Source organism: Crocodylus porosus, unplaced genomic scaffold, assembly GCF_001723895.1.
Source record: "Crocodylus porosus isolate Cpor-Errol unplaced genomic scaffold, CroPor_comp1, whole genome shotgun sequence".
Classification (NCBI taxonomy): domain Eukaryota; kingdom Metazoa; phylum Chordata; order Crocodylia; family Crocodylidae; genus Crocodylus; species Crocodylus porosus.
Genome location: NW_017728886.1, coordinates 230,535,541 through 230,547,785, shown reverse-complemented (window position 1 = coordinate 230,547,785; position 12,245 = coordinate 230,535,541). Strand labels below are relative to the sequence as shown.

The following is a 12,245-nucleotide window of genomic DNA, read 5'->3' as shown; positions in this document are numbered from 1 at the left end:
ACATTCGGCCCCCCCACACCTACACCCTACCTGGAGCCACCCACCCATTTCTTCCCTGCCCCTTTACAAAAGTAAGACTTCATTTTAAGTTGTTATGCCATCACCTATGTGTACAAGGTCTGTTAAAGTATTGAGACTAAACTTGTGGTACAGAGTATTGGGTGGTGTGGCTTTGAACATGTCTGGGCATGTTGGGACTCCTCTGGACAGGCTTGCAGCTCATGGTGTTTCCCCAGATTTTGGTGGCCATGCGTCTGAAGTAAGATTGTTTGTGTCTCGCGTCCCCTTTCGTTATGTTTAGTGTCCAGAACAATGTGTGTGCATTAAATTTTGCATGAAAATTGGAAAATGGCAAATGAAACATTTGCATAACTTAAAGTAGCATTTGGTGATGACACTGAGCCATGCAAGAGTTCTTGAATGGTATCATTAGTTTAAAGAAGGACGATCATTGATTGAAAGTGATAGGCATTCCAGATACCCTTCACCATCATGAAATGAAGACAGTGTGGCAGGAGTTTGCAGTTTGGTTCCAAGTGATAGGCGATTGGCTATCTGAGAGAGCAGAAGAACCTGGAACGTCTGTTGGTTCTTGTCATTCAATTCTAACTGGCAATTTGGGGATGAAATTACCAGAAAAGTGGGTGTCCGACTCTTGGATGGTTTACCACAACAACATGCCTGCCCGCTCAGCACAGCTTGTAAAGCAAATTTCAGCTAAACACCATATCCCAAGAGTGCTGCAGCCTCCATATTTACCTGATATGGTCCCATGAGACCTCTTTTTCTCTTCCCTCAATTAAAGAAAACCTTGAAAGGGAGACTTTGTGATGTGGAAACTATAAAACAAAATGCAACTGAGCAGCTTTTAGCTATTCTTCAAATTGCTTATCGGAGGTGCTTCTAGCAATGACAGAAACATTGGGAGAAGTATGTAGCTGCAGAAAGAGCATACTTCAAAGGAGATTTAAGCTGAAACCCCTGTAAATAAAATATTATCCATCTCAATACTTTTTAAACAGCCCTTGTACACTATGCAAACACAAATCGGAACAAATTTGTTGAAATCAAATTTAATGCATGTTGTATAGTAGATGCTTGGCTTTTTGTTTTATAGAATACAGTGGAAACACCCCCCCCATCTCCCCACCCCCCCGTTCCAAGATGACAAGCCCCCCTGTCAAAAGAAGTACTTCTAGGGGCAAAGGTTAGGGGGTAGGACTTCTGGTTCTAAGGTGGCTGCCAGGGAATGGGATGCCTGTCAAGGGGTGGGGCTATCCTTGTGGCCCTCCAGCCCAAATAACTGCACACCCCTGATCCAGAGTCTTCATTAACTACTTGTGCTACACCATATACCATCTAGGTAATTAGATGGAAGGGGTTGTATGCTCCACTGTTTGGATTACTTACCTAAAGATGATATAGGTCCAGTCTGTAAAAATTCCTTCTGAGCCTTTCTTCCTCCCAACCTGTCTTTATGCAGAGGATTGGAAAAGTCCTTGGGGATGTCATAAGTAGAACTAATCCTGAGGAGCCTTTAGCAAGAGATCACCAAGGGCCCTAGAGGCTTCTCTGGCTGGCCCTTCTCTCCCTTGCATTCCCAGAGTTGGGATCCGGAGCTGCACAGACAGTCCTATGCATGGGGCAGAACCCACAATAAGCTCTTGACAACACTGTAAGAAAACTGCTCTTTAGGGCTCTTATCTACCTGTGTACGGGGATTGGGGTGGTCGGGGGAGGGGAATCTAAGGGCCAATGAAGCAGCCTGTATTTTCTCATGGCAGATGTAGACTTTTTTTGTCTCACATCTGCCAGGAACTGGACTTGTATGTAACTTGTCAGTTATGAATATGTTACTTGCTTCAATATTAAGACCTACTTTTTTTTCTTCTTTGCAGGTGTTGTATAATCTGTTTACAAGTCATGACTCTCCATGTTCTGTACTTAAGCTGATAAAGCATCTATGCACTTTAGTCTTCTATCTGTGCCACTCTGCTAGCACAGTGCAAGCTGTGTCTTGAATCTTGGATACAAAGACTAACTAGCCAAAGTTTAATTTTTGCCTTAGTAATGTTCCAGAGGCTGAATAATATGCTTGTTGGAGAGATCAATAATTTGTCCAGTCAAGAGCCAGAGTTCAGTGAGAAAGAAGATGAGGAATGGATTCTAGTTGACTTTATAGGTAAGATACCTGTTAAACGCATCTTCCAGCTATAAAGGTTGTTTATTGTACTTGTGCATAAAGAAACCAGTGGCTTCAAAAGATGTATATATTTTTTTTAGTTTAACATAGATATTGTGTAGTAGCTTTTTAACTTGTTAGGTGCATAGGGAAACTGACATCAGTGTCACAAGCATACATAGCCAGTTAAGACTTCGGTAGAATCACTTGTTTGACCATTTATTTCACAATTCGGTATTGCTTATTCTGGCAAGAGTTTGTATTTGTTTAATTTTTGTTTCTATATCTGAATCAAACTATTAGGGGAAACTTCCCACCCACTCTTTCTTATTTGTGAAATATATCTGTGTTCAAACTAATGATATCTGTGGTTCTCTCACCCTGTTCTTGCTCCACATGGACTTGGTGATCTTTGTCTCCTGCAATTGTTGATATATGGTGGCTTCATCCTAATCATGTGACAACCTGAATGATGGCCAACCTCCGCTAGACACTTGCACTAATTTCTCAACAGAAGAGGACATCAGCGAAACATCAGCTTCTGACACCACACCAGTTTTCTCTTGTTTACCAACTTCTTTAGAGTGTTTGGCTGATGCCAGTGAGTCTTGCTTTATCCAGTTCGAATCATGTCCCATGGAGGAGAGTTGGTTTATTACCCCTCCCCCGTGCTTTACAGCAGGTGGATTAACCACTATAAAGGTGGAAACAAGTCCTATGGAGAACCTTCTAATAGAGCATCCCAGCATGTCTGTTTATGCCATTCATAATACCTGCCACAGTCTTGATGAAGCCAGTTGTGGGGATGAGGAATTTCACAATCAGGGTAGTCCTAGGTAAGTCTGTTTCTTTATTACCAGTATAATATGTAGGGCTTGAATTACTGCTTGTTGCCATAAAGTTCATTAAAAGAAAATATTTGAGCTTAGCAAGGTGAAACCAGGTAAGAATGGATTAGAAGCTTTGGCCTCAGGCAAATTACTGAAGCATAAATAATGCCATCTGTTGTGATGACAACCCTAGATTCATGGCTGATCTGAAAACTGTGTAAGGTGCCATACTAAAAATGGACAGTCAGGTGTGTTGGGGTAAATGTTTCTGTGCACCATCCACTCCTGTTTTGCAATTAACTCTCTCAAACTTTAGTAAGCAAAATAATGCCACTCTTCACCAGTATTAGTCTGTGTCCACTAAGCACTGAGAGGAGAATGGTCTCAGCTGCATAAACAGGGTAAATACAGTAGCTTGTCCAAGGAGTTTAGCAGAGTGGTGAAGCTCATCTAGAGCCAAATATTCCATAAGCAACCTTTCCCTCTATACCCCCAAAGGAAAATAAATAAATAAAATAACAGAACCTCTTTCTAACAACTTATTACCTGTAATAGCCAGAAGTTTGTCAGGAGGATTTTTTAATTTAAACAGGCTGACCTGACTATGCAGAATTACTGAAGACTTGTGTTTTGAAATGCAGTGATTGCCTGGTAATAGAAGCCATAGCTCACTTTTTTTCTCTCTCTCTCTCACCCCCTTTCCCACTCCACCCTGCTCCCCTTCTTTATCACCTCTCACTTCCCACTTTATACACAACTGTCGGGTCCTAGCTGGTCCAGAAATTTGTCCAAACTTGGTCTGTCCTTTTAGAAATAAAAATGGCAATTGGCAAGTGATTAGAGGGGTGGTCAGAAAGTGTCTAGCCTGACAAAAACAGTTTTTTGTATTCAATTGTTGGCTGCTTCTGTCTTTCAGTCTAGTCCCCCTAGGTGACAGTGCACTTTGGTCTGGCACAGCTGCAGCTTTGCTATCTCTGCCATGTGAAAGTCCCTGTCTTGCATGTGAAGATAGGCCTTGACTGATGCAGTCCCCCTGCTAACAAAATAAAATGCTTCCCCTGAAGGTCGTCCTTCAAGCTCAGAAAACAGCAGTCTGATAGAGTTAAATCTGGTGGCTAAGAAGTGGGTGTTACATCCCAGTACTTTCTGTGACCAAAGGTGGCTTTGAAGTAATACATTGTCCTGAAAAAGTGGAGTTGAGAAGTACAACTTGTACGGTGCTTGTTTCATACCTTCTAGGGTCAGAAGGGACCTAAACAGATCATCAAGTCCCAACCCCCTGTGCTGGGCAAGAACGAGTGCTGGGATCATAATCCTCAGCCAGGTGCCTGTCCAGCCTCCTCTTGAATACCCCCAAGGTAGGGGAGAGCACCACCTCCCTTAGGAACCCATTCCATAGCCTGGCAGCCCTAACTGTAAATTAAGTGGTGTAAGTGTTCAGCATTGGGCTGCAGAGACGCTTCATTTGAGGCAGTTCTGATTTCGTCCTGGGTTTTAACCCAGATCAAGACACAAAGCAGCATATTCATTTGTATATGTAATCCTTCCAAGGCCACCTCTCTACCAGTAGGTGGCCAGTATAGCACCCAGTCTGACAGGCTTGTTCCTGGAAAGGCTCAGAATTAGCTTGAATGACTTAAGATTCACTTACAGACAGTATTGTATGTGGTGGGGGGAAGGGCTTTTTGCAAATGTGACTAACTCTGACAAAAGAAAGCTGTATTTAATCAATCATTCACACTTGCTATACTCAAAACACTGGGGCCAAGATTTTACCACCTGATATCATCTTCCTGAATTTTCCTGAGGTAGAGACTAGGTATGCTACCAGTATATGCTCTGCTGCTTTGGTTTCAGTATCTGTGATGAACCAGTCTCAGCCTTTGGAGGGATAAAGAAAAATTCACAAGCATGTGTGTGGTGTGGGGTTTTTGTTTGTTTGTTTTGGGGTTGTTTTTTTGCTTGAAGCTTTTCCCCCAAATCTGCTTAAAAGACGGTAAGTGGCACTGTCTTCTGATCTGCTCCCAACACTCTGCACCCATCTGGTTGGCCCCTTTTCTCTTGGCCACATCAGTACTGAGCAACACCACATACGGACTCAACAACGTAAATCATTTGCCATCTTGTGGACTTTATCGGGTTCTTGTGTGGTGGCCTCTGGCCTCTCTGGGGCATCCATAACTTTGGCTTGCCTTGCTTAATTTAAATTCAGCTGCCTGGCTTTTACTACAGCACACTAATAGGCTTCATTCACCTGTGTTGCCACCATGTCCTCCTAACTTTGCTTTGCAGTGAGGCCTTCCTTCATAGATTTGCCTCTCTGCTTTCAGTTGTCTCTTCAGCTGCTGACTTGCTGTGGCACCTGTTTCTATTTAGGCTGTGCACAGATGTTGGCAGGGAAGCTCTCCAACCAGGGAGCACTAGTGGGCAACTCCTTGGGCTGCCCCTGCCCTTAAGGGGGCCATTAATTGACAGCCTGCCCTCTTCCCTGCCACTTAACTGAGTAGAGGAGGCATGAGGAAGTAGACGGGCAGTGTTCCCTGAGCTTGGCCCTGCTGCCCAGCAGACGGTCAGAGGGAGAGGCATGGAAAAGCCCTACTGCTTCTCACAATGGGAACCCCAGTTTTGAGAAGCAGGCAGGGAGCAGCTGGCAGTTGTTCTTCCCCTTCCCTCCAGGTCTGTGGGACGGGTAGGAACAACTGTTCCCTCTACTTCTTCCAGATCAGTGACCCTGGTCTTGAAGGCAGTTGAGCCTTTCCCCCAGCTCTACTCCTCATGGTTCCTAGGAGAGGTTAAGCACAGAGAAAGTGTGCAGACATTGTCTCCTGAGAGAGTCTCCCAGAAGCAGTTCTTAACCCTAGCTGTTCCTGGGTTATTTGTTGCCCAGTGACTATTTTTGCTGTTGTCTGCATTGTCCCAGGAGAAACTGAATGACTGTGTAGTCAAAGTTTGCATGGTGTTTGAGGGTGAAGAGAGATAAAAGGCTGCTAACAGATGCATCACAGGATTGGTGCTTTTGATTTGTAAAATATGAACCCTAGCATATCATGAAATAGATTAGACTAAATACTTTCTGAATGCTACTGACTTCAGTTGCTATGTAACTTTTATGCATACACTACTTGAAGAAAGCAGGTGACTTCAGTCGGTGTCCACTATAGAAGCAGTGGATCAACACTGAAAGTCTGCACTTGTCTGGATGTCTAGAGTGCACGTTTGGTTTCCTGGGGACAAGAAGCAGCAGCACATTGTGCCACTGCTACTTGTCCTCGGGGAACGCCCATGCCACGCACCCTCTGGCATGTGGCAAGTTAACCCAGGTAGCGTAGGGTTAACTGTGCTGGCCCCAGCAGCCTTACCTTGGGTCCTGGGGGCTGGGAAAGCTGCTGCTATGGCGCTCCTGCAGTTTGGGGCCTGGCCAGTAGCCAGAGTGTGGCTCCAGTGGGCCCAGCTCCATTTTTGAATGACACATTACAGCCACATGCACCACCCCACTCTTCCCCATGTAGATTTTTTTTTTTTTTTTTTTTTTTTTTTTTTTTAACCTTGGTCTCTCTTGGGGTAAAAAAAACCAAACACAACAACAAAAAACCCCAAACACCTTGCTGCAAGGTAGCAGCATGGGAATGCCTCAACATGCAGGGTGTGGTGCTGCAAGACCCTAAAAATCTATGAAACCCATCTGTAGTGCTGCAAACCACATGGCCACCCTGGTCGGGATGTGGCCGAAAAGTCTGGTTTGTCTCTTTCTAGTGAGGTACCAGTGGTGTAGCTGAAGTCAAAGAGGCTGTGGGTACCCAGGAGCTCCTGAAAATCATTCAGAAGAACCTGTAAAGCAATTACAAGGTGCCCCAATACCATGGAAATAAGCATGGTATAATCTGACCTGAGCACACTTGCTGCTGATGCTCCTAGATGCTTACAAGCAGTATTACAAATGGCTTCAAAAAGGGCATAGGAAAGTCTGGGTTAGGATGGTGCAATTCAGCAGGGCCTGCATTTGACCTTTTCCTCTTTCTTTTTTTTTTCCTTCTGAATGGATATACCAATTTGTGTTGATGACTCTGGAATGAGGGTATGAAACACCTTGCAATATGCAGTGTTTCATTTGAAGTTTGATGAAACTTCAAACAACTGATCCTCAGCTACTTAAGTGAGCATTGTATTACTGAATTCAGTAGACCTATGCTTTCAGCTAAAGACCTGGCATAAAGTCATTATTTTGTACAAACTACATCAGGAGTCAGCAACCCCCAGCACACGTGCTGAGCATGGCACGCAAGGCCATTTTGCTTGGCGCACCACTGCCAGCCAGAGAGCCCAGGCTGTTCCCAGCAGGCAGCTGGTAGGCTGCAAACAGACTCTGTGGGCTGGCTGCAGCTGGGAGGCTGCAAACAGCTGCTCCGGGCTCCAGCATGTTGGCACTCTGGCACTTTCCAAGGTAGACATTGTGGGGGTTTTTTTGGCACTTTGGCCAAAAAATGTTGCCTACCCCTGAACTACATCAAGGTCTCTAGCATTTAGGAGTTATCTGGGTAAACAGACTCCACAAAGTGCCATGCTTTCAGGCTGTTAAGCTGATGAATGTAGTTGAGCATTTTATTGTATTTTTGTTGATGGTACAATAATTCAGAAGTAATTTTGAAATCTCTGCTGGTTTAATGGTTGGCCATTTAACATTGTAGGGCCAGGAAAAGCTGCTTAACGCACACTGGCACAGTAAGTACTATTCCTTTTGGGACGGTGCTTTTTTTGTTGTTTGTTTGTTTCATCAGTCTGCTAGCAACACTGCATCCTATATAGTCTTGCCTGCCAAAACTGTACCAATTTTAGGACTAACGTTTGTAGCAAACTAAGTTTTAATTGGCCCATTCTACCAAGTGCTGCTCTAACTATGCCAGAGAACCCTGTTAAGGATAGAAGAATTACAATTTTAAAAAGGTAGTAGAAATACTTAAGGGCCCAGTTCTAGAAGTTGCTGAAGTCCATAGGGCCTTGCATGGAAGTCTGTTGCAGAACAGTTTTCCAAACCCTTTAGTGCTACTTTTTAATCATTATGGACTACTACAATGCAGTGTAGAATGTATAACAGTAGGGTGGGCACAACTGCTGTAAAAGATGCATATGGCCTGTATTGACATGCCTTCAAAAGAACTAAGCAGCTATGCTCCCAAAGACCTGCTGCATGCTTTAAGTGTCCAAATAACTGCTGAAGTCCCAGCTTCCATTCAGTAAAAAGATGTAGACCTCTGGCTACTTTAGAACTGCTCTTTTCATCTTGTTTATAATTGCAAACTGCTCTGTTCACAAGCTACTGCTCTGTGGATATCTGAGTAATAGAAGGAGGAGCCCCACAACACTATAGGGAATGTGGTTTAAAAAAAATCATAAATCTTTCTTCCCTTTAGAAATCTTCCTTTCTACTACTAAATAGTTTTCAAATAAAAATGTTGCATAAATATCTGCAATCTGTTGTTAGTCTCATTTTCCTTAATAAACTGCAATAGTGCATGTATTAGTGAGCTCTTAACGTGCTGTTCTGGCTGGTGACATGAGGTAAAAAACTATGCTCCAGGCATACACAGTTTAGCTAGTGATGTATAGGCTGTTGCAGTTGTTGTATTGCCATAACAAAAGCATTTGTGCCACTATTTCTAGAGCTTCCCTTCATAGTGCCTCTAGGTAGAGGTCCAGATCTGATCTTGCCAACCCTGTAAATGATTTTACATATTCAGCAAATGGTAGTTTTCTAACTGCAGCAGCCCACATGCAAGCTTGGGTGAGGTCATCTGGACTTCTAATGGCTTCCTCTTTCTTGTTTTATACTGCACAAAAGAAGACTGGGGTGAGTGAGAGACATGCTGTCTGTTCTGATTCCTAATAGCTTGCTTTAATCTGTTGCATTCATTGCAAAAGAACTCCCTGCTGCTGGGAGTCGGGGACCCTGGCCCTTGTTCCAGCTGTGTGTGCAGGAAGGGGGATGAGGCAGGTCAGGAATATAGAGCAGAGTTCTGTTACCAGGCTTTTCCGGGCACTTGTGGTCCCATATGAGACCTAACCTCTGGTACATGATGTTGGACAACCAAAGGATTGCTCCTCCATTCTGAGATGCTCTCTCATCAGTGCCTGTTGGCGTAACGTAAAATTGCCTGTGTCACCTTCTAGGGCAAAGGAAATGTTTTACTTCCTCTCTCAGCATACTTGTGTAGGCTGGTGATTCTCCTCTTCAAGTTAGAATCTGACTTCTGATCCAACTTTCATGAGTTATGCTAGCATGCATACTACAGGTAATACAGGCAGCCTCTGTGTGGGCCACACAACAGATTGGGGAGAGGACAGGCAGCAAAGCAGCAGGTAAAGCATCAGATCCGGAAGCAAAGGGGAGCAAATGGTAGGAAGCAGTGCAGCAGATCAGGCAGAGGAAGGGGATCAGAGTGGCACTTGGAGGATGCAGGGCTAACGTGGCACACTAGCCAAAAAAGGTTGGCCCCCACTGGGTTAGGCAGTTTGATTCCCCTGGTTTTGTACACGTGAACGCCTTATTTGGTTTGCTAGCCATGCAAGCAAATCCAGAAGAGCACTCCTTAACTTGAGCACTTCTGTTTCTACACAGTTCAAACTACCTTTGCTCAAGTTTGACATTACCTGTGACTTCATCTAGCAAAATATTTCTTAAGTCCCTTGATGGTAGTAAAATACATGTTGTTTCTTTCTGGTGCATTGTATTAAACATTATATAATGCATCAAAAATACAAAGCAAGCCAATACTTCCCATCAGAAATGAATGAGGGTAGAGAGAATATTTCTCCCACTTTAGGCAGGGAGAGTTGGTGAATAGAAAAGAAATACAGTGGAAAACTTGTAGTATAAAAGGGACCCTAGACACCCCTTGAAATGCTGGCTGCAAACCTCTGTCTATACACATAAGCGAAATACTTGCTCCTAATTTTACCATAATTTCAAAATGTTACCTGAACTATAAGTGACATCTCTTTTTGTGACTTTCCAGAATGGAGGCACAAACTGAAGTGGGACAGCATATCCGTTGCTATGTTACAGCTGTTGCTGCTCACTCAAGTTTTTTGGAACAAACCAAGAGCTTTCGTCGTACCCAGTGGGTAAAAGAACATAATGAAAGGCACTATCTCAACAGAAACAGTTTCCGTCGCCAAAATCTTACCAGGGATTGCCACTCTCGGCAAATCAAGCACAACGGATTGTTTGTTCACCAGCCTTGCCAGCGTCAGTACAATTACTGAGGGGTCTTATTTTAATCTGTTGGTTAATTGTTTCTTAGAGTGCTTTTTTTTTTTATATAGATAATGAAGGTGTGGTCAATGTGAAGCTGATCACTAATTGTTTGAATGCAATCATAACTAGTGTTATGTTAGTTCTGAAACCACGCTTGCATATGTTGTGTTGTCACATGACTTGCTTAAAGTCCTAAATGGTTATGTTAAATATTGGTGTTTTGGCAACCTATCAGTACAAAAGTTCATCTGATGTGTTTAACTATACTATGATGTATAGATGGGTTTTAATTGGTATGCTTAAGGAAAAATGTAACCAAGATGGACAGTGCATCTCCTCAGTCACTTTTTTTAAATTCAAAATGGAGTTATCTTGGCTGCATTTTAAATGACCAACACTTGACAGCCTGTATGTCTGTCTGTATGTTCAGTATATTTGTTGTATTCTAACAAAAATATTGGTATAGTTAGCCGATGGATTTGAAATTGGTGTGCTGAGCTTCCCTTTGAAGAGAAGGGTAACTCCTGTAGATTAAATCTACAATAGATTGTCTCTATGTGCGTTAAGCATACAGCCTAATTTTAAGTTTTAGGTACTTCATATAAACACAAGAAGAGTTCAGCACCCACTGCAGTAGGGTGACATGTTACAGGTCTAGATGCCATGCTTTAAAGAGTAGAGTAAAAACGCAACAAAACTGATTGTATGGTTACTAAATTTGGGCACCTAATCCATAAAATCAGTTAGTATTTCACTTATCCAGCTCTTTCCAATCTTTTTCTTTTTACCTTTTTAAAAAGTGCATTATTGATGCATTACCCAAAGCAAACATGAAACTAAACTGGAGTAAAATTTAATCCTGTGCCTCCTTAAAAGGGAAAGGGTTAAGTGGACTGTTCCAATAGTTTTATCCACAGTTGATTTACAAGTGTGAAACCTATTCTGGTACATGGTGAGCATGGATGGCTTCTCCTGATCTGACCTAATTATTAGGTGGCCTCTAACTGACAATACATTCTGCTAAAAATCTACTGGAAGAAAATCCTATTTCCAGGTGAGAAATTATACCCAAGCTAATACTTTTCTTAGCTGAAGGATTAAAGTCTGGAATGGCTCACTGGAAATATAGGGCTTGGCATGCAAACACTACTGGTCTTTCAGGATTACATGCTGTGTTAATATGGCATCTCAAACGAGAGGTGTAGGAGCAGCATTAATGGTGGATGCCTCCTTGCTCATACGACATTAAACCAAGGGAGTGGAAACCTTAACTAAATATGAATTAAACTAGAGGCAGGAGAAGAAAAGTAGAAAGCATTAATAAACATCCTGGAGGAGATGACCCTGGTCACTGTCTTCTGTTACTAGGGCTTGATTTATGGTTATGGCTTGGGGCATAACGATGCTAATGTTATATTCAACAGTGTCTTCCATCTGAAATCCTGTAGAAGCAGCTCAGTGATGCAGGAAATGTATGTGCAGGTGTTTCTAGAGTGTCTCTGATCTTGCCAAATTGATTTAGGAATCCAAACCTGTGAAGTGTTCTTTTTAATTATGGCCAAACCTTTGTTTTACTGATGCAAAAATCCAGTGCTCTGTACTAGCCTTGATGTATTGGTACTCCTTGTGGAGTATAATTTTTAGTATCAGTAGCATTCTTGACTCCTAACTTCACTTCAAATATTCTATTTTCTATCGGTTTAGTTGTATGTGGCAGTTGAATGTGCAATTAAGTGCACACTCTTGCTTTTCTGAGTATTCCAGTCTTGTTACTGGGGTATGTTGAACGGACTCAAACTGGCTAAATTCCAATTTTCAAAATGGGGTTTGTGTATACTTTGTGCATGGCTTTTTGTGATGCATATCTGTCTTTATCCAGTGATCATTTCCTGGTCTTAATACTTTGGCTTTATTTATCTGGGTAACCAACTTCATTCTCATCTGTTTACTAACACAATTTAACCTGTCTGCCTATCTCTCT

At 42.7% G+C, this 12,245-nt stretch overlaps 1 protein-coding gene across 3 annotated transcripts in view; it reads left to right on the top strand.

The window, feature by feature from the left end:
• The window catches only part of TP53INP1 (tumor protein p53 inducible nuclear protein 1), a 17,962-nt gene extending 6,361 nt beyond the window's left edge, over positions 1 to 11,601 (top strand). Inside the window, exons 2-5 of one of the 3 annotated variants that reach the window (XM_019550706.1) lie at positions 1,899 to 2,182; positions 2,673 to 3,018; positions 7,698 to 7,731; positions 10,023 to 10,127. In XM_019550706.1, coding sequence (XP_019406251.1) covers positions 2,071 to 2,182; positions 2,673 to 3,018; positions 7,698 to 7,731; positions 10,023 to 10,040 — 510 coding nt within the window. In that variant the 5' untranslated portion in view covers positions 1,899 to 2,070 and the 3' untranslated portion in view covers positions 10,041 to 10,127. Of the gene's footprint in view, positions 1 to 1,326; positions 1,676 to 1,898; positions 2,183 to 2,672; positions 3,019 to 7,697; positions 7,732 to 10,022 lie in introns of those variants that run through there. The other 2 variants (XM_019550704.1, XM_019550697.1) reach the window with 2 other exon arrangements.
• The last annotated feature ends 644 nt before the right edge of the window (positions 11,602 to 12,245 follow it).